Below are 23,522 nucleotides of genomic sequence, written 5' to 3' on the forward strand. Positions count from 1 at the left end.
ACACCTTTAAACATAATATTGAATAACACTCTACAGTTAAATTAAGTATTTTACATATGCTTTAGTATGTACCCATCCACCCTTACAATATTATCATTAACAGAGAGATGGCTGAAAGGGTGGAGTTTTTTTAGATATCTTGGCGCGACATTGGACAATCATCTAAACTTCAATTAGCATACTATAGTCTAGGCATCTATAAGTGTTTTCCGAGAATTAACAGTTATGCGTAAACTCCTGGATTTCTTTAAAGCAAGTCTTGAACGTGTACACTTAAGTGGCCTTTTATTTCTTTATTAAATTATCTGCAGGTACGTTTAAAAAAAAAAAAGGTTACAAGTAGACATTCAACGCAATTACGTACTGTTGTTTTTCATGAGAGTCGTGTGCCAGAAAACCAGATTTTCCTGCTTTGAAAGGACTGAAACAGCATGGTTTCTGCCCTAAACACCACAGAACTCTAAAAGCCACACGCAACAAGATCAGCGTTTAATGCAGACAGAAGTAAAAACTCTGTTCTTCATGGCTATTAGATCCACATCATACAGGCATTTACCATGTACATGGTTTAAACAATGTTTTAATCTTTTTACTAGCTATGTTTAGTCAATATATTTAAAGAAATGAACTAAGTTATGAGGGGTTTCCAGATGAGAGTGTTCTCAGTACGTGCACATAGCGTGAGTATCCATAAATAAACAACCATTCACCAAACACACCTCACTGCAGAAACCAAAGCCTATTTGTATGCACGCAAATGCCTTCTTCAGCATAATGAGAAAACAGAAAAAGTGATGCTTTACTAGTGTTCTCTATTTAATTTATATTTTTTTTACCATGCTTTTGCATATACTTTGCATTTGGAACATCTGAAGAGATCTGGTTTAGTTATTGCATCCGCACAATGGCAATAAAGCTATTGACTTCCTCTGAAAATTATGTTAAATTACACACCTTTAAAACAATCACACACTTCCTAATAACTAACAATAATTTAAAACTATGGCACACTTCCTGTTAACGTACTATATAGAGAACTTTGGTGATAGACTGAAACAAGATGACAGTTTGGCATGAAAGCATGAAAGCAAAGAGATGTTTCTGAATATCTAAAGATTTATTAAGAATCAATCAATCATTCACATTAGAAATCATATAAATTAGTATCATAAAATGCAAAACTAAAATATAAAACTAAAAACAACACTGAAACGGATATTTCAAATTCAGTTGGGACATGTTTGATTATGCTACTGGACAAGCTCAAGCAGCTCTACCAAACTGAGTCACAACTGAACTTAATGTAACATTTAAGCTTCATAGAAAAATCATCTAGTAGCTCAGGGCAAAATGAATGAATCGGCAGGTTTTGGACCTCTGACTTCAGGAATAGCATTAGTTGATGGGTTCTCCTGTAAGGACAGACACAGTACAGCTGCCACCTCATTATGTTCCTGCAGGAAAAGTAAAAGTGTTTGATTTTCAGAAAAACTGTTTTGAGTGTTTTTAGTTTGTTGCTATGCAGTTGCTAGGGTGACTAAGTGGTGGCTTGCAGGCCCAAATCAAAAGAGCAAAATGAAGGAGTTCACTCAAAATTGACTCATCCTCATGTTGTTTTAAACACATATGACTTTCTTTTGAGAAACACAAGATAAACAACCATTCAAACGTTTAGGGTTGGTGTTGATGTTTTTGAAAGAAGTCTCTTATGCTCATTACTTCGTCATTTACTTTTATACCATTATAAATGTTTTTACTATCGTTTTTGATTAACTTAATGCATCTTTGCAGCATTAAAGTATTAAAAAAGATCACTGACCCCATACCTTTGAACAGCAGTGTATTTTAAGGAAGAAATAGAAAGAAATGATAACAGAATTTTCATTTTAGGGAGAACTATCCTTTTAAGTATGAGCGATATTAAGTTAATAAACATTTAAAAATCCACTCTATTGTGTACACTAGATATTATAAAAGTGCTTACATTGCAGTTATGTTACTTGCCTGTTTTGTGGGTGCTGGTGTCACAGAGGGATTGTTGCTCTTGGAGGGCCAGAGTCTGGTTAACAAACCTCAGCATACCGGACAGAGAGTCTAGATCTGGTTCTTCTGGTTGCTCTTGGTCCAGCATGTATGTGAGTGGATTAAAGGACATGTCTGTAGTGGAGGTGGCCTCATGGGTGCTCAGACCCTGCCAGGTCTGGTCTGGTGAGGGGGGCAGCAGCATTGCAGCCTGTACACTGGCTTTCAAACTGTCTGAAAGCTCCACAGAGGTGTCAGAAAAGGTGTTCTGCCAGGAGGAGATGCTGGAACGTGCTGAAGTGTTTTTGTGAGAGGGGGGCGGGGAGCTGTGAAGAATAGAGTCTTTGAGAGGAGGAGAGAGGGGGTGAGGAGTGCTGGGTCTGTGACGAAGTGTGATGTTGTGTAGTTCTGTGGCCCTTTCGAAGCTGGAGAGCTTGGCTTGAAGACGGGTGATCTCTGACTCCTGAGAAAACACAGTATAAGGAGTGAGGGAAAAAAGTCACAAAAAAAAGTGATGATGTCTACCTAGACAGTTTATTTTTTCATTTATATTTAAAAAATAGGGTATACAGTTGGCTTTTAAGACAAATGTATGTTTACAGATTCAAAGACAATGATTATCGTTTACTTGACAGTACTCAGTCCATTTCTCCCGATATGTTAAAATAGATCCTTTTTAAGTCTCAAAATGAGAGTAAATTCTTCCATACTATATTTCTGCCCGTTTGTTGTTCACACTTTAAGACATAATGTTCAATTTGAATTTATTACTTATATGCAAATATTTTGCTTGGTTGTTCAAATTTTTATTTATTTTTTATTTTATTTTTAAATGTGGCCACTATCAGATTCAAGTGTGAACTGGACTCAGTCCTTAAATGATAATATTTTAATAATAATAAAAAGAAGTAGTAGTAGTAGTAGTAGTAGTAGTAGAAGTAACAGTAGTATTTCAATTAATGATCATTATATATTTTTTTATTTTTTAAAGTTACATTTATGGGCTTTTATTTCTTATTTTAATAGGACAGTAAACGTCAGACAGGAAAGCATTGGGTGGAGGGGGGGATGGGATCGGCAAAGGACCTCAAGACGGGAATCCAACTCTGGTCACCACAAGCATAGTTGTACAAAATACTGGTGCACTAAACATGACTATAAAAGCGGACAATGATTATTATATTTTTATAAAATTATTATTAAAATATTTTTAATTATTTTTATAAATACTGTTTATTTGAACAAATATTATAATAGTAATTTCTTATTTTGTTAACTTTTTATTTAATAATTACAATAAAAGAACAATAATTACAACAATATATATTATTAATAAATTATATATTATATTATCAATCACATTTATAATTCATTATTATTATTATTATCAAATAATTTTATTACAAATGTATTACAAAATTGTTCTCAAATACCATTATACTAATACATTTTAACTTACAGAGAAACATTACAATAGTAATATTGCATCTTTTAAAATATTTGTATATTATTAATATTTGTCAATATAAATTACAAAACTTTTGCCCATTATGTGCAGCCCTACAAACAAGTACCGTGAAAAGAAACAAAAACACTTTTTTTTTTTCAAAAAAAAAAAAAAAATAGAATAGATTGTAATCCAAATTGGACAGCCATACTGCTGCTTGTACATGGCACTTTCCTCACAGTATAACTCTAGAAATTAACTGTTGTATATGTAAAATCTTTTTTAAAATCCCTGAGGTGGACTGGCCAGTTTGTTTCCTTGTCATCAGTCCAAAATGCTGGTATAGGCTCCAGCATCTATTGGGCAAGCAGTTTTGGAGAATGTATGGATGTTTGATATAAACGTAATATGGAACTGTTGTATGTAGTGGTTTTGTAAGACACCATGCAGTGAGTCATGCACCTTGATAAGCAGGGTCTCATTAGCATTCTGTAGGAGCTGTTCTTTGCTGTGAAGCTCAGCGTGTAGGCGAGCAGAGGTAGATCTAGCCTCTTCAAGCTGATCTCGGGCCTGTTGCAGCCGCTGGCTCAGCTGCTCCTGAGAGTTACGCAAGCTGCTGGAGATCTGATCTGACACCTTCAGCAGCTGCCCACGCGTCTGCTGGAGAGCTGAAAGCTGGGAGCCAGAGAGAGAGGGTCAGACCCAGCAAACCAGCTCAACTGTCCCATGACAAATTTTCTGTTTCTCCAAACCTCTCTGTGGTGCTCCTCTCTCTGTTGCTCAAGCTCCTGCTGCAGGGTAGTAATGGTGGCCTGGAGTCTGACCTCAACCTGTGTAGAGCGCTTTTCCATCACAGACATCTCTTCTTGCAGCTGATGAAATTCTTTCGCCTACAAAAGAAAAACAACAAACAGGTCAAGGACCATCAGGCCCTGAGAAAACTCAAGAATCTGAGAGATAGCTCATTAAAAGGTAACTTTCACTGATCTGCTCATAAACAATGTACTAACGTGCCTGATGTTACACCATACATGTTCTCAAAGTGTAAATTGTAGGCGTGAGTTAATGGAATTTTCAGTATAAATCTCTTATTTTTCTAAAGTCACACATCCAACTGAGAGCACACCATATCCACAACAAATACACTGATAACTACTAAATTCAGTTTATTAAAATAACTTGTTTTACCTGTTTACATGCAAACCAATAACCAGGCAATGCAAGAAACCCGTGTTTACAAGACTTTTTATTTTTATTTTTTATAAATAAAATAGAAGAACGTATTCCTCTCAGAGTATTCTATCCAGATTATTACATAAACATTAAAAAAAAGAAAAAAAAGAAAAAGAAAAAGCGTATTCCAAAATGTCAGTGGGAAACTGGTAAAGGCTCATTCAACCAACTAAAATGTGAGTAAATCACTCGTCTTGAGCTCTATAAGCGCTTGTGCATTATTCCATTGTTTATTCCAATTCATTTCAATCAATGTGCAGTGCATTTGACGCACCACTGAAAACATGATTAATGTTCATTAACCCAGCAGCTCATCAGACCTTAGCGTGTTTTATATTGTTATTTGTATTCTTATCAGTATTATTGTTTTTTTTTTTTTTTTTTTTATGGAAACACTGAATGACCAGCAACGTCTACTCTCATGTTTGAAGTTTGTATGACTACACCACTAAAGGAGAAGTCCTTTAGCTGCATGAGATGAGAATATATTTTAAGAATGTATTGTAGAATACAAAGAGTACAATATATTTCCTCCTCTAAAGAAAATTATTTTAATGAGTTTACATGACCACACATTGGTTTAAGCATAATTGTTTTAAGAATGTGCACGTAAACACTCACTGTTTAGACCCTACAGCACACAGTGAACATAAATGCATAATGGTGAAGTTTAAAGCTGCAGATATTTCACCTTCTGAAGTGCTTGCTGGGTGACTTCATTTATCTGTCTATTCAGAGATTCACAACGTGTATGTGCTTCCTGTAGTTCCTGCACCATCTTCTGGTGCTCCTCACGATACACACGCAGCTGCTGGCCATGTTCAAGAGCATCCTGACACACGCACAGACACACAATATAAGTTGAGACTAAACAATGTAATTGAAAGGCTTACTCTGTCATTTCTTTTTTTTTTTTTTTTTTGCAATTTTCAGATCATACAGCAAGCATACATACTTGCATAAGATTATGTTGAGCTCTAACACTGATAAAATTATTGTTTATCAGAATGACATGGCACTCATGATAAAACAGAAAAAGGAAATGAGTCTAACAATGTCCTTTGAAGATAAGTTTTACACAACCTGTTGTTGTAGTTTAATTCCTGTATAGCAATAGTTTAATGTTGTAACACTGTTACTTCTGCTTGTCATGTAATGTATTATTCAAATTTTCAGAGGGTTGCTGGCTTAAATCTCCTCCTTAAACTTTAAGTAAAAGTAAAATGAAATGTTCAGAGTTTTGTTTAGATTTTAGGGTGAAAATGGGCATGGACCTGGGCATGCTTTTGACAGGATTTGTGGGATTACACACTTTGCCTCCTTAAATAGAGGAGAAAAAAAAAAACTCTACTCCCTCCTCAGTCCTCACTATAGTTCAAACATGTGCCGTACCCTCTCCAGGTGCTCCTTAACCTGAATCTGTGACTTCAGCATCTCCATCCTCTCCATCAAGAACTGCATCTGCCCAGAGAGCAAGCAACGAGATCTCATCAGTTCACTTGTCCATTAACAAACTCATCTGTGATGTTGTCACTCTCAATGACTCACCTGCTGGTCCTTCTCTCTAAGCTCTTTTTGGCTCTTCTCCAGAGCTTCCTGTAAATACTCCACATTCTTCTCCATCTCCAGCTTATGCTCTTTAATGGCCACATCCAGCTGTCCCAACTCAAGAGAGAACACAATGCTTTAGTAGAGTGGAGACATGGAGGTAATGGAGATCTTGTTTATGTTTATGTGTGGTACCAGCTGCGCTCTCTGTTGTAGCTCCCCCTGTCTTTCTTTCAGAGCACTGTCCAGATCCAACACTTCATGGTTCCTCTCCTCCAGCTCCTTCTGACTCTCTCTGTAAAACACATCCAATGATTGAGAAACTGATTATTTATTCATTCATCCCTTTATTTTTTGTTTACATTAGATTTATGATGGATTAGAACAAAGCTAAAGATATGTGCAATTTCTCTAGGTTAAAATACTTCTTTCCCATCCAACATTAAAAGAAAACAAAAAATATAAATAAAAATAACAAACTAAAACAAAACAACAACATCATCAAGATTTTTAATGTGTTCAATGAGGTACAAAAAAATTATTATGCAACTCTGTTACAAACCAATATTAACAGATGCCACAATCCACTGCTAATGTTATAAAATGTGACTGAGTATGCTTAGCTCTGTTTTGAGTCCAGTGTGCAACATAGGGAACATTCATTTTCATGATGACAAATTCTGTTATGAAGCATTACTGTGGCTTGGCTGAATATGTTTGAGGTGGAGTGACGTTGTGAATGTGTTTGTTTTGACCATGATTAGATCAAACTGACAACATTCTGAAGAATGGAACGATTGTTTGAGTTGTAGCCGACACTGAATTTTGGGGTCAGAAAGATTTTTTATGTTTATTAAATCTTTTCTTATGAAGTCTCTGAGGCTTTTGATTGAAAATGTGGAATACTGTTACACTTTAGATACCTCTATAGTGTCATTTATTCCTGTGATAACAAAGCTGAAGTTTCAGAAGCCATTACTCCAGTCTTCAGTGTCACATGACCCTTCAGAAGTCATGCTGCTTAATATTTTTGTGAAAACTCTGAACATTTTTTTCAGGATATTTTGATGAATAGAACGTTCAAAAGAACAATATTTATTTGAAATAGAAATCTTTTGTAACATTTTATGCATTTATATATATATAGTGAATTTAGTTTAATCTAAACAAATAAATTATATTATCACATTATAATACATAACACATTACTAAAAGAAAAAACAAAAACATATATAAGTTATAAAGGCTCATATTTATAATTAAAATAATGGATTTATACAATTTTTATATTAGAGCAGCATAATGTGGTTCAAAGTGCATATACTATATTTATACATAAAAAATAAAAAATAAAATAAAAACATGTATGAAATGTTGGAAATTGGGTTTTTGGAAATAAAAACAAAATGGAATGATTTCACAGGTATCTACTGATGAGACATCCACCATTAATGTCCATCAAGAAGAATGAAAGAAAAACCAGGATGCAACCATCAGCGGGTATTTACAAAGAAATATTTATCCTTTTGTGCATCCCATATAAAATTATGGTATGAAGCTTTTCTAAAAACACAAAATGTGTTTTTGAGGCCTTTACAGATCCATCATGATCTCTCTCAGAGGCATATAAACAACAACACAACGTCCTCAGCCATACATGAGTAAGGATATTAGAAACCTCAGAAATTCTGCATATCCAATGATGGAAGGACTGCTGTGGCTTCCCAGCAGTCAGAGCAAGGTGGTGGAGCAGCTCACCTGAGCTCAGCAGCTAATTTATCAATGGTTGCTTGCTGTTGGTCTGAAGTCAGCTGTGTCCGCTGCAGCAAATCTCTGAGCTCCTGCAGGTGGTCCAGGGTATCTGCAAGCTCTCCACGCACCTCCTGCAACTGTCCCTCCAGCAACTGGGCCCGCTGCAGTGAGTTCCTCCTGTCCATCTCACTGCGGTGGAGCTTCTCTTCAAGGTCCATAACTAAGACACAAATACAAGAATACATAAGAATATATATATATATATATATATATATATATATATATATAAAAAAAATTATTAATTTCATCTTCCTCAGAGTTGTAGACTACACTGGACTAGACTAGACTATGGGCGTCTCCTTGTGAAGTTCAAACCACCTTTGGGTAAGCTTTTCTTAAAATGAGGTTTGCAAACTCCAATGAGTGTCTGTTGATAATTCTTAAATTCTCACTTTTTAAGAGGCTAAGGTTAAAGTACAACTCAGATGTTTAAGCCCATTATAGTTTTGTTGGTGGTCGCCGGAGCTGCATACCAATTTCACTCTTCTTATCCAGCAGGCCTTTGGTTTCCTTGAGTGTCTCCTCCATCTGATTAAGCTGAGAGGCTTTCGTGTTGCTGTCTCTCCTCAAACGCAACAGCTCCAGCTCCATGTCTGACAGCTCCACTCGACACTTACTCATCTCTGAACTCAGCTGCCTGAAAAGACACACAGCTTAAAATTACTATCTTTTCCTCAGTGCTTTTATTAATGTCCAGTTGCTCTATGGATGTGACTATAGGTAAAAGATAACTGACCTTAAAAGAAATGACAGAAAATCAAGATAAGAAAATCTTAGCTTTTATGTGAACAGCCACTATGTGAAGCACTTTCTTCCTCAGCTAAAATAATTTGCTGTTGCAGTATATATGGAGAAAAAGTTTAGCGGGAGTGGCTAGGGACACAAAGGCTTTGAAACCATTAAACAGTCATAAGATCCTCTCAAGGGACACCCTCAGGACAAGTCTCATAAAAAAGGTCAGTGTTACAGCTGAGGCAAACTGAAGCCAACAAACATTTTCTAGTAATTTCTTCAGTCATATGCTTTCACACTTTCATAAAAACACTATGCTTGTATTATACATTTATTTTTTAGAAATTCTGTTTTATATTTTTGAAAATAAAATAGGGGTAGTGGTCTGAAAATAAGTTTTTCCATACTCGGTTTCTTTTTTCCATACTTATCTAGACCTGGGCTGCATTTCCCAAAAACATTGTAAACTTAAGTACATCGTAGACCCATTGAAACCAATGGAGCTATGATCAACTTAAGCTTACAATGTTTTTTTTGGAAAGCAGCCCTGGAAAACACAAATCTAATTTCATATTTTCCATGCTGCGTAGGAACCCATAAACATGTTTTGAGCATTCTATTTGCAGTGGTACACAAAAATGAATGCTGAAGAAATAATCCTGCAATACAAAAGGTAAATTAAGGAACTGAAATGCCAGGTGGTCTCACGTTATGGAGCCGGAGAGCTCTATGGCCTGCCTCTCCTTCTTCTGCACCTCCTGAGTGGCCTCCTCTACCTCTCTCTCCCTTTTCCTCAGAGCCTGAGATAAGGCAATGCGCTCCTTCTCCAAATCTTGTTCCAACTGGGACACCTGTGGGCGATCAGTAGATATTATCCCATATCGACAAAGATGAGATTATTTTTTTCATGCAGTAAAGTCATGAGGTTTTATATATATATATATATATATATATATATATATATATATATATATATATATAATATATATATATATATATATATATATATATATATATATATATATATATATATTATACAAACTCTTGATTATTTCAAGTAACCAATAAATAGTTTAAAACGAGAGCAGAAACAAGTTTTAATAAAGTAAATAAGGTCAACTCCCTTCGGAGGTTCAGTACAAAGGTTTTTGTTTTTTTTACTGGATAAAAGCTTGTTTTGTACCGGAGCAGAACAACCCTTAGGCACAACTATACATATCTTCAAACACATGAATGACTCTATTATTTATTGATCAGGTATTAACAAGGATGACATTTAAAAATAATACTAATCAGGATAATGACACTAAATATGCAAAACTGATCAGACCAAAATTATATATATGTTACGGTGTTTGATCAGGTACTCATATCAGAATTGATTCTATAGTTTTATGTTTCTTATAATAAAAAGTGACCAAAATATACACTTTGTCTGAATTATTTTTTTTCGTGAAGCTTAACAATGTGACCTAAATGTGAAGGTTTATTAAGTGCGTGTAATATCCTATAGCTCACTATATCATATATCACTATGATAATATAGACCTCAGTCAGACCCATTGTCTCAGTTAAATAAAATCAAGCATGCAGTCTAAATTTACAAACATTTGTTTAAAAAAAAGGGGGGGGGGGTCTCATTCTGAAGAGCTCAGTTTATTTAAGCATGGCACTATTTAGGACGCCTTACAAGTGAAATATTTATTATATATTTATAGATATTTAGCATAATATGTATATGCTAAATTGGAAAGCAATGGAATTCTATGACAAATCTTCATCAAGATAAGTTTGAGTGTGTATGTGTAAGCATTCCCACCCAGTGTATTTCAATTATTTTTTACAGTTGTTTGTAATTACTGGATAGCCATTTTTAAAAATCATTTACAGATTTTTATCAGTTCATTAAAAAGGACCAACTGAAAACATCTAACTATTTTAGCCTTAAGGATATCTCTAAGCTAGAGATAACACAAACATCCACAGTGCTTAAATATGGAGACAGGACCGAACAGAGCAGATCACATACATGAGGCTGCACAGACCACAACATGTATCTGACCCATTCAAATTCTACACAGAATGCTGAATTTTAAAGCTCTACTGAGGACAGCAAACATCGTAAAATGTTAGACAGCCTCAGCATTATAAATGACACTGATGAGTAGATTAGTTAACGCTGGGGCCATGCATAATAACCATTACTAAAAATCCTCAGTTTTTTCTGCAGTAGCAATTTCAAATTAAATTTAAAGGGAGATCTAAACGAGAGCAACAAACACAGGTCTATGCAGAAAGACAACCAGACGAAGTTGTGGAAAAACACAGTCTTTGCATTGCCTTCCTTTTGATCCCAAAATTAGGAAAGTGTGGATAAACGTTATTTTTAATGAAGTTCCAGAATGCATCAGTAAGCACTTGGTCCTTTGTTCACTTCATTTTACCATGGATTTGTTTACATACAAAGCACAATTCAACATGGGACTTTCAGAAATATTGAAAATAAAAGACGATGTTGTGCCAACTATATTGCATTCTACAGTAATGTTGCACCACACAAGTGTGTGTAACTGTGGTGACTATTGCTTTGTCTGTTATTATTATTTCTATTTATGCATTTTTGACCTAAATCACAGCAACGTCTATCTCTGAAAGATGTACTGTCAAACTTTTACAACTGTTAGCCAAACATGGCAGTGACAATGGGTAATTACTTCCAAGTCTACAATTCGCCACATCTATTCAAACAGCGTTCTGATGTAAAAATCTTGATAACATTACAGAGGGACCTCAGAGTACAAAATAATAAAAAAGGTAGTTCATGACCACCATTAATAATTTTCCACAACTTTCTTAGGCCTGAATAACACCATTTTTAAATTCACTGATATTTCCTGGTTTTCCAGAGCCACGGGAACCCTGCTTTGTGTACCTGGCTCTGCAGCTGACTCTGGCTCTCCTCCAGCTGTGCGATGCGTAACGTGCTCTCCTGCAACATGGTGTGCTGGTTCTGGATAGAGTGCTGCAGCTGCAGGTTCTCCTCACTGGAGCTCTGATAAGCCACACATTTCCTCTTCAGCTCTTCCTGCAGCTGTGACAGCTGATAAACATGCTACACTGAGTGATACATTAGCCAACAGGAGCTACTAACTGTCATTCAGATAATGTTCCTCCAGGAAGAGGAAGTGACTGACCTCACTGTTCTTCAGCTCCAGTTGTCTATCATGATGTTTCTTTACCTCCTCCATCTGCTGGAGGTAATGACTCAGCTCCTCTTTACAGGAGGACAGTTCGGTCTGCAGGTTCCTAACCTAGAAAGAAACAAAACAGAAATGACAACCATGTCCTCATGAGTTTTTGTCTTATATCTCAAAAGCTGCATAATAATCAGTGTGTGTACTTATTGGCTACACTACTTTCTGCTTTGAGGACTGAATGATTTCTTGACACTAGAAACAGGATTGGCCAACCCTGCTCCATAATAAGGTCCCATTAGTTAACATTACTTAATGAATATGTTAACAATGAGCAATACATTTGCTACAGTATTTATTTAAAATGTGTTAATTATTAAAAATACAACTGTTCATTGTTAGTTCATGTTTATTTGGTACCATTAAATAATATCAACATATACAGCTTTAAATAATGTGTTAGCAAATGTTGAAATAAATCCACCTTTTTAAGATGTGAACAGACTTCTTTTTTTTTTTACCTCAATAACTATGAATCATGGTTAGGTCATTTTAAATATCAACACTGCCAGGTTCTGTTAATAAAAATGTAGCTTTGTAATAATTACAGCAGAAATAAGGAAATATCTTTGAATATCGTGTTGGACAATGGGGGTGTTTGAGATAAAATGCTGATAACCACTGCTTTAGACAAAACAATACAATGCCATACTCTCCTGTTCTGTTCACAGTGCTGAGTAGACAAAGAAAGTAAAAAACAGTTAGTCAGTCTCACCACTGAAGCAGAGTCAGCAGCTTGTTCTTCAACATTTCTAAGTGCCTCTTCACTGCATTTAGATTTTGCCTCAAAATCCTGTCCAAAGATCAAAGACATACTCAGATAGAGATTTACACAAGCTCACATCATTCACAGTTAATGTGTTTCAGTGCAGTCCAAAAGTCTAAGTAAAACATTTTGAATTTAATAAAAATGTATTCATTTTTTTTTTCATTAGAAATTAATGTAAAATGTAAACCCTGCAAACAGAATCTTGTGCTTCAATGGAAGAAGAACAATAACATCTGAATGACTACAGACAGTCGCATGATCAATATCACAAATTTCATTTGATTACTGACCAAGCAATAGTCAAATTCCCTCTTAATTTAAAGGTAGGGTGGGCCAGTGGTTTTCAAACCTTGGGTTGAGAATGAATTGCAACTTTTATAACGAAACAAACAAACAACAAAGTGAAAGTACTCTGCAGCCGCCTCACAGTAGACTCCAATGCGTATTTGTGTTTGTGTTTATTTGCCTGGAGAGCGTCAAAGGTTTGTATTCACGTGTTTTTGCAGCACTGAACATTTTAACCAATCACAGACATATCTGTTGATTTGTGGAACACAATGGCCAATCAGAAGTGTTTCAGTTAGTCAGAATCCACACATCACTCAGTTTTTTGGTTCAGTCCGGACTCCAGAGTTCTGCAAGCTTGCAAATCCCCTCATTTCTCTCTTTATTTTGGAAAATATTTGAATTTTACATCTGTTCTGTGAAGGAATCTTTTTATTTTCCCATTCTGGCTTAGCCTGCTAGTACACTAGCCATGCCTCAAACTCTCAATATTGGCTGAGCATAGACAGGCAAATAAGGCAGGTAGAACAGCATATCAATGCATTCGGATCAATTCAGATTCAGATTTTTAATGCAGTCTCAGACTTTGGAAACCCACTGTATTCATGGAATGAGTATGCATAAAAAGCGAGATCTGACCTCAGTGAGCTTATCTACCATGGCCTGTAGAAGAGCAGCTCTCTGCTGTGACTGCTGCTTCTCTGTGTGAAGATCAGTCACATTTTGTTCTAGTTCCTCAAGTTCAGTCCGTTTCTGAGCCAGAGACAACTGTAGCTGAAACACACACACAGGTTTAACCCTTTTTTTTTTTTTTTTTAACAAGTGCAATAAAATTACTATTTGCACAAATGCATACATACCACCTCAATTCTATCCTCCAGTTCTTTGCATTTGTGTGACTGTGTCGTTTTGACTTTCTCTATAGTCTGCTGATACTCCCTCTGTTTCTTGTTCAAGACTGACTGGTAGTGCTGAATACTGCTAGCCTTTTCCTAATTTAACACAGAAACAGAGTATAGATTTGCAGTTTTATCTTGAAATCATTACTTGCTTTGTATGTAGTATATGTTACCAGAAGGTCTTGTTCAAGCTGGCTGGTCTTCATTACAGCCTGTGAATAAGCAGCACTCTTTTCCTGCAGCTGTTTCTCCAGGACAGTCACACGCAAACTCTTCTTTTTTAGCTAATGAACAGAACATTGCTTAGTTAGATTAATACACTTCTAGAAAATTCAAAACAATAGGTAATTGGAGGGGAATACTTGAAAGGTAAACTATTGTTTAAATTTAGGGACTGGTAAGATTTTTTAAACGTCTCATGGTCACAAAGGCTGTGTTTATTTGATTAAAGTTACAATAAAAGCAGTAATACTGTGAACTATTATTACAATAAAAAAATAAAAATAAAAGTTAAAAATAGAAATAAAGTTTTTCTTATATCCTTTTTAGTGTATCCCTGTTTTTATTCCAAAGTCCCCTTTCTCCACATTGGATAATTCTAATTCTCAATTAGTATGGAATGGTAAGACTTCAGGGGCCTAAAAAACAAATGCAAAAACCAAATATAGGTGGCTTGGCCCTCCCTAATTTTCTGTTGTATCATTGGGCTGTGAATAAATGCTCTACACTACACTGGATTCATTAGAACAATAGACAATTATGACTTCCAAATTATCCCTGTCTTCCGCCATAGATGTTAATCCTTCGTTCCACTCCTCTATTCTAGATGGATGGTGCATATATGCCTATTGGAGGGATCAGGGTCTCCTTTCTACAAACCCGATTCCAAAAAAGTTGGGACACTGTACAAATTGTGAGTAAAAAAGTAATGGAATAATTTACAAATCTCATAAACTTTATTCACAATAGAATATAGATAACATATCAAATGTTGAAAGTGAGACATTTTTAAACGTCATGCCAAATATTGGCTCATTTTGGATTTCATGAGAGCTACACATTCCAAAAAAAAAGTTGGGACAGGTAGCAATAAGAAGCCGGAAAAGTTAAACTTACATATAAGGAACAGCTGGAGGACCAATTTGCAAATTATTAGGTCAATTGGCAACATAATTGGGTATAAAAAGAGCCACTCAGAGTGGCAGTGTCTCTCAGAAGTCAAGATGGGCAGAGGATCACCAATTCCCCCAATGCTGCGGCGAAAAATAATGGAGCAATATCAGAAAGGAATTTCTCAGAGAAAAATTACAAAGAGTTTGAAGTTATCATCATCTACAGTGCATAATATCATCCAAAGATTCAGAGAATCTGGAACAATCTCTGTGCGTAAGGGTCAAGGCCGGAAAACCATTCTGGATGCCCGTGATCTTCGGGCCCTTAGACGGCACTGCATCACATACAGGAATGCTACTGTAATGGAAATCACAACATGGGCTCAGGAATACTTCCAGAACACATTGTCGGTGAACACAATCCACCGTGCCATTCGCCGTTGCCGGCTAAAACTCTATAGGTCAAAAAAGAAGCCATATCTAAACATGATCCAGAAGCGCAGGCATTTTCTCTGGGCCAAGGCTCATTTAAAATGGACTGTGGCAAAGTGGAAAACTGTTCTGTGGTCAGACAAATCAAAATTTGAAGTTCCTTTTGGAAAACTGGGACGCCATGTCATCCGGACTAAAGAGGACAAGGACAACCCAAGTTGTTATCAGTGCACAGTTCAGAAGCCTGCATCTCTGATGGTATGGGGTTGCATGAGTGCGTGTGGCATGGGCAGCTTACACATCTGGAAAGGCACCATCAATGCTGAAAGGTATATCCAAGTTCTAGAACAACATATGCTCCCGTCCAGACGTGGTCTCTTTCAGGGAAGACCTTGCATTTTCAACATGACAATGCCAGACCACATACTGCATCAATTACAACATCATGGCTGTGTAGAAGAAGGATCCGGGTACTGAAATGGCCAGCCTGCAGTCCAGATCTTTCACCCATAGAAAACATTTGCCGCATCATAAAGAGGAAGATGCGACAAAGAAGACCTAAGACAGTTGAGCAACTAGAAGCCTGCATTAGACAAGAATGGGACAACATTCCTATTCCTAAACTTGAGCAACTTGTCTCCTCAGTCCCCAGACGTTTGCAGACTGTTATAAAAAGAAGAGGGGATGCCACACAGTGGTAAACATGCCCTTGTCCCAACTTTTTTGAGATGTGTTGATGCCATAAAATTTAAAATCAACTTATTTTTCCCTTAAAATGATATATTTTCTCAGTTTAAACATTTGATATGTCTTCTATGTTGTATTCTGAATAAAATATAGAAATTTGAAACTTCCACATCATTGCATTCTGTTTTTATTCACAATTTGTACAGTGTCCCAACTTTTTTGGAATCGGGTTTGTAACATAAGAGGCATTATTTCTGAATATGGTTATAGTTAAAAATTATAGTCAATTATGGAATATGGGAGTTTTGCACAAGGGCCTCTCCTCAGCTTTTTGCACAGGTCACAGTATTATACAATGTAATGTAATATGTTTCCAAAAGCACTGCATAAACATACAAACAAACTTCAAGCATTTGTGATTATTTTTTCACTGCTTCAAGTTCACATTTTTTTACATGCAGCTAGCAAAGACAATTCAATACAAAGATTTTTCATGGTACCCCACAAAACTACAGTGACACTGTTCTGGTATAGAAAACACTGATTTGAAGGGTCACAAACCTCTTTCTCTAAGGAGGTGGCCTGTGTAGCCTTGTCCAGTAGCTGGTTGTGGAGCTGCCGGTAGTGAGAGGATCTCTCTGTGATGGAGGTCTGCAGCAAGGAGATCTCCTCCTGGGCTCTAGTCAGTCTCTCTTGTAGGCCCTGTGCGGCACTAGCATGCCGGGTCTTCTCCCTCTCAACCATCTGAAGCACCGCCAACAGTTTCTGATAACGTTCAGCTATATGAAAAGGGGGAGAGATTAAAGTAACAGTTTGTCCAGTAAAATAATACAAAATACTGAGCTGAGAGTTATATGCTCACCAGGTTTGTGTTTGAGAGATTCAGTGGTGCTTGTGTAAGACAAGTCGGGCAGCAAACAAGGGTTCACACACAGTGCACCCTCCCGATTCTGAAACACAAGTCATTCCACAGTCATGAAGAGAACTGTTTTGCCCATTAAAACTAAAATCAGTGAAGTCAAATTATGTTTTAGACCCCATAACTTTCAAAGATTGAAAAAAACATTTCCAATATCTTATTTTTTGATTCACAGAATAAAACAGTCATACAGGTTTGGGACTACATGAGGGTAAGTAAAGGCCCGTTCACACTAAGAATGATAACTATAACAATATAGTTTTGACAAAGCAGAAAAGAGCAAAAGAGACTATAACCATAAAAACACAGAGGACTGTTGGTGGAATCACTTTCAGAAAGATTTTTTTCAGCTGATGAACGATAAAAACATTGACAGTCATTCAGAATCCATTCTGCTTTAAAGTATTTAAGCAATATGACATAGAACACTATCATACGTTGGTGTAGACACTAATATAGCTATCACTAGTTATCGTTCTTGGTGTAAACAGGCCTTAAATGAGGACAGAACTTTCATTTTTAGGTGAATTATCCCTTTAATTGTGCACAAAGCAATACAAATTTTAAAATGTAATTACTTTTATGTAGGGTGTGTGTGTGTGTGTGTGTGTTTAATGATCACCTCTCTCAGATGTAGCAAGTCCAATATGCTCTCTAGGCTGGTCAGCTCGGCTCTGTCCTGTTCTTTCTCTCTGAGAGCATGAGCCACCCTCTGCTCCTGACATGCCGTGAGCAGCCGCAGGTCCTCGTTCTCTTTCCTCAGCCCTGCCATCTCCTGCAGCCGAGCCTCTTTCTCAGCTAGCTCCCTCTGCAGCTGTTTCAGCTGATCTGAGAGCTGCTGAACCTGAGACTGCAGCTGCACATGCTCAGCGGAGAGAGACTCAGAGCGGCTGTGAACCTCCTTCAGCTCACTGATCAGAGAACAGAAACTGCAGTGGTCAAATAATCCGTTCATTTCCTGATTAACATATTAGATGATATGCGTATCAGTTGCGATTACAACAATGGAACTTTCATTTTGTTTAAACATAAATGCATTAAAATCATATGGAAAAATTCCTAATTGGGTACAAAACAATTTTTAAAAAATAAATATATATCTAAATATATTTTCTGGAAACAAATCTTAATATTTTATGCAGTTTTGTTTATTTCTCAAATTATGCATACATATACATACATATACATACACATACATATATATATATATATATATATATATATATATATATATATATATATATATATATATATATATATATATATATATATATATATATATATATATATATATATATATATATACATATACACACATATACACACATATACATATACACACATATACATATACACACATATACATGTACATATATATATATATATATATATATATATATATACACATATATATATATACACATATATATATATCAGCTTTCAGTTTTGGAATCAGCACCCCAAAGTTAATACAAAATAAGTATTGGATTTTATTCAGCAAATATGATGCAGACAGAGTGGTATTATGATTTGTTTGTATTCCCTTTGCCTTTTAAATCTACTATATATAATTGTGACTTAAAATTTAATTATCATTAAAATGCTGAAATAATCTAAGTAGTTTTGGGTCAGTGTTGGCAAATAACTTAACATTACCGTTCAAAAGTTTAGGGTCAGTAAGTTTTTTTTTAAAGAAGTTAATACTTTTGTTCAGCAAGGACACATTAAATTGTTAAAAAAAACAGTAAAGACATTTCTAATGTTACAAAAGATTTTTGTTTCAGAAAGATGTTTAAATTTTAAACTTTCTATTCATCAAATAATGTTAAAATCTAAAATCTAATATTATTTTGACATTATATTAATGATCTTCACATCTCCACAACCCAGCATATAATTTATATCAGTATATAACACAGTCTCTTACCGGATGTTGTGACGTAGACCATCCTTCTCTCTCTCCAGCTCAGCACACTTCCTCTCCAGCTCCTCTCTCTCCCTGTCACACTCCATCAGGCTGACTTTCAGCTGGCCCTCACTCTCCAACACTTCAACAAATACAGGATATGTATGATACATACAGCAGGAAAAGAAGTCATTACTGAATGATTTCTATGTCAGTTTAAGATTCCTATGTTAAATTACCTTCCTGAGTTTTTCAGAAACGTCCTCTTTGTATTCTTTAAAGGTCACTGTGAGCTTCTCTGCATTTTGAAGTGCTTGGTTTCTCTGCTGCTCAGCACTTAGAAGGAAAAATTTTCCCAGAATTTAAATTGTGGGCTTTCAGGAATTACAAAAAGACTTCTAGTAAGTTTGAGATAATTCCACATTTAAGAGATTAATGTTCCCAGAATTAATTAGTCTATCGTTTTCATTAGTGTAACTAATCATGTACCGTTTTCCCAGACGTGTTCTTTCAGTTAACTCAGCTTTAACAACTCTCAGCTCATCTCTGAGCTTCTCCACCAGCCGGTTACTCAGCATCACTGTCTGTTCACTTTCTTCCAACTTCTGCTCTGCAGCCCTGAAGAAACAAGAACATGCTGTTCCAGATATCTGCCAAAAAAAGAATCTGTGTGGTAAAGAAGCTGAACCTACTCTAAAGCTTTGGTTTGGGTTTCTAGTTCTGCCTCAAGACCCAGAATCTGCTCCTTCATGTGAGAACCACTAGAGGTCCTGGCTCCCAAAGTGGATCCCAACAGTCGGATCTATACAAACAAACATCAGTTAACAATATAACCAGAGAGGATTTCAATTTTCATTTAATGGCAACTTTAAGGTGTCAAAGTGTTTTTAAAACATGTTGTTAAGCAGTTTGTATGGTGTTCAAAATCAAAAATAATAAAAAAAATTAAAAAAAAAATCACAAAACAAAATTTTGTTAAAAACTAACTAGTTCTTAAGAAACAGTCTTCAGATAGTGGCTGTGTTTATCCAACTGGCCCCAGGTGATCATTTAATCATCAACAAATCCTTCAGAACCATTTTATGAAATAGATCAATGATGTGTTAAAAATAACATCAACACAAAAGGAGGATTTGTTCATTACTTTTCTCAAGAATGTGCCAAGGACTGCTTTGGTGGATGTTTTGATTTTTTTAGTAAACTTCTGCATGTTTCCAACACAGAATTACCATATGGCTTCAGAAGACTGGGAATATAGAGTACACATTGTATGGATTACTTCTATAATCCATACAATTCATTTCATTTTAGGAACACTGGCCAGGATATTCTCGTTTTGTGATCTATAGAGTAACAATCTAAAGGATGACACATTTTTCTTTTTTTTACCTGCAGTTTGTTTTAAATCTCGTATGCTAAGTATGAACAATAGTAATAGTGATGCTTGATTTATTAAACACCACTAATTAAAACAAATGATGTTAAATAAGAACAACATGCTAAACAAACATGCACTGTAAAAATAAATACAGTTAATTATTAGGTATAAATGTTCACAAGTTTGGGGTCAGTAAGAAATGCTGTAATTGGGGTCAGTAAGAAAATACTTTTATTCAGCAACAATAGATAAAAAATTTTTTTTAAAGTGACAGCACACACATTTATAATGTTACATTTTTTTTTTTAAATAAATCCTGTATTATATTATATTATATATACAAATCCTAAGTGTTATATTGTATGCATACTATATAGAATATAATAATAATTTTTAAAAATAAGCAGTGTGATTTCAATATTGATAAGAAGAAATGTTTCATGAGCATCAAATCTGCCTGCTAGAATGATTTCTGGAGGATCATGACACTGAAGACTGGAGTAATAAATTACGCTTATTTTAAAATATATTTAAATAGTTCATTTGAATTGTAATAATATTTCACAATATTAAAAAAAAACTATCCTTCCCCAAATTTTTGAACAGAAGTGTAGCTCTTAAATAACACCAAACAAAACCCAACAAAAAATAAACACACACCATAACCAGTCGCTATGTGAGGAGCATTACCTTGGACTTTGAGCTGACTAACTCAAGCTGAGAAGCTTCTATGTCACTGATGAGTTGCCTGTTCTCCATGGCCAAAGAAGTGTTTTCCTGCCTGATGGTGTTAAGCTTCCTCCTGAGTACAGACATCTCGGTCTCCATGTCTCTGTCTGACTACAGATGACCACAAAAAACACAGTTCTAATAAGGCAAAAACCTTTCAAATCGGTGGGTTTTGGGGGTCTATTTTACAAACAAGCAGCATTTAAAAGGCAGCGACACTTTAGTCCATTTATCTTCTATACCTTATCAGCATCTTACCCTGCAGACACTAATGGATACACATGCACACGGCCTCTGCTCAGGGTGTGAATATGCTCCTCTTGGTTGTCCAGGATCAGGACTCTGAAGGTCCTCTAAAGTAAGACGACCTGGGAATCCGTCCACGGCACTTCTGTTATTATCCTCACCAGTGATGTCATTTCCTGATTGACTGAAATGAGTGCCAGAACAACTTTTTTTAATTATGAAATGCAATAATACTTAGCTACTGTATAATATCACAGTAATTATTTACAAAAATTATCAAAACAAGCAACAACATTTAAAATTACGTGGGCCAAAGTGACATTTCTAAGAAAACCTAAGAAGGGGCTCAAAACAGACACAAAACTGCATCTTGAATCATATCTGAAAGAGCTATCATCAAGTAAAACCCACAATGCATTTCAGCAATCCTCAACTGACTAAAAATGGCTCACCTCAATTGTTCCCCCAGTGACTGCAGGTTTTTCTCGGTTAATCGCAGCTGATTTCTCAAGGAAACAACATCCTCTACCAACCCACTGTTGTCTTTGAACATTGGTGATTGTTATGAAGAGCCCTGCAAATAAAGGTTATCTTTGTTAAATGGAGTTGGCTAAAAACTAACGATAAACTCGCACCATAGTTCTTGCTTTAAACACTTTCTTATTTTAATTTACAGCGTTGTCTATTTATGGTTATGATGAGTAATGAGTTATCATACCTACCTTACACTCAAGTGATTTGGCTTCATTTCTTGTATTCAACAGGTTGTCAAGGAACAAACGACAACTCTATCACCATATTTTAGCTCTCCGCTGCTTTTCGGTAGGTTAATTGACGAGATATTTCTATACTAGTGAATACCTGCTCATCAGCATGTTCAAAACTGTAGTTTTGTGCAGAAAACGCCTTGTTTCCAGTTGATTTAGCCTAGCATTCCAATAGCATTCGCTACATTGAGATCTAAACAAAACGCGCTGCCGTAGTCGCTCCAGTTGATTGGCTGAGACGAAAAACCGTCCTCAACAGTCGTGACGTAATACTGACGTGCTAGGGCCGCGAATGACAGCGCGAATATTACAGCATTAAAGTTTCACTGTTTTTGTTTTCGTAATATTTTTATTTACATTGTACTGTATGATGGTTAAAATAGTTGTTACTTCTTTATTTGTTAGGTTAAAGATTGTCAATAGATTTGAAGGGAATAATTTTGGGCTGTTATAATCAATCTCTGTTCGCTTGATACATTCATCGTCAATTTATTTATTGTAGCAAATAAATTAGCAGGGCCAAACAATGTTAATTGCGTCTTATGAATGAATTTTTCTCTTGGTAATATATTTATATGCACAGTGTTAGGGAATAACTAGTTACATGTAACGGCATTCCATAATTTAATTACAAAACAAATGTAACTGTTAATAAATAAATCTGTTACAGTTACTGAGAAAAAGTGTGTAATTAAACTACAGTTACTTATCAAAATGTGAACGATTACAAAGGGGGTTACATCTGAATATTTTCATACACATACAGATTTAATTGATTTCTTTACAATAATGCATTGACTGCTCTAAAATGAGACACCTATGTTTCAGGAGTTCACAGAATATGACATATGCTGTTTATGTGCTTTTTTTTTTTTTTTTAAGATTAACTGTTTTTTTCCTCAAGGCATTGTTAGATGCCAGTGTTTCCTGTCAAAGCTATGCAAATATTTGATTTCAAAAACAGGATAGCTATTAAACTATTTTTATTATTTTAAATTATTTACATCTGTAATTAACTTCAGGATATCAAAGTTGAAAGTCTGATTTTGTGGTGGCTGTGCTTTAAAATTAAATTATTATAATCTTAAAATGACAAAGGATTTTGAAAGTCTGACAGTAATCAAGTGTTGAGTATTATTTTAATTACAATTTAAAACATTCATTAGAAATTTAGAAAAGTAATCAAATGTAATCGTTACATTGCTTTAATAAAGTAACTGAAAAAGTTACACTACTAATTACATTTAAAATAGGGTAACTTGTAATCTGTAACCTATTCTATTTCCAAAGTAACCCTCCCAACACAAAATACACAAAAAAAAAAAAAATACAAAAACACAATAAC

At 35.4% G+C, this 23,522-nt stretch overlaps 1 protein-coding gene across 5 annotated transcripts; it reads right to left on the reverse strand.

Moving 5' to 3' along the window:
- Positions 1-1,098: 1,098 nt before the first annotated feature.
- Positions 1,099-22,453, reverse strand: ccdc18 (coiled-coil domain containing 18). Of its 5 annotated transcripts, none has more exons than XM_042719209.1 (28): positions 22,133-22,453; positions 21,863-21,984; positions 21,423-21,594; positions 21,126-21,275; positions 19,750-19,859; positions 19,547-19,675; positions 19,297-19,393; positions 19,079-19,200; positions 17,774-18,062; positions 17,095-17,182; positions 16,794-17,011; positions 14,175-14,285; positions 13,963-14,094; positions 13,742-13,870; positions 12,764-12,841; positions 11,989-12,105; positions 11,727-11,906; positions 9,503-9,645; positions 8,536-8,699; positions 8,009-8,222; positions 6,446-6,545; positions 6,251-6,367; positions 6,095-6,163; positions 5,394-5,534; positions 4,222-4,359; positions 3,932-4,144; positions 2,005-2,485; positions 1,099-1,454 (listed from the first exon to the last, which is right to left on the reverse strand). In XM_042719209.1, exons 2-28 carry the CDS (start codon positions 21,961-21,963, stop codon positions 1,447-1,449), a joined length of 4,011 nt encoding a protein of 1,336 aa, XP_042575143.1. In that variant the 5' UTR covers positions 21,964-21,984; positions 22,133-22,453; the 3' UTR covers positions 1,099-1,446. The 5 variants fall into 5 exon arrangements, with proteins under 5 accessions (XP_042575143.1, XP_042575145.1, XP_042575142.1 ...); XM_042719211.1 differs by having other exon boundaries at positions 13,760-13,876; XM_042719208.1 differs by having other exon boundaries at positions 13,742-13,876.
- Between the last annotated feature and the right edge of the window lie 1,069 nt (positions 22,454-23,522).

This window comes from Cyprinus carpio, chromosome B2 (assembly GCF_018340385.1).
Source record: "Cyprinus carpio isolate SPL01 chromosome B2, ASM1834038v1, whole genome shotgun sequence".
Lineage (NCBI taxonomy): Eukaryota > Metazoa > Chordata > Actinopteri > Cypriniformes > Cyprinidae > Cyprinus > Cyprinus carpio.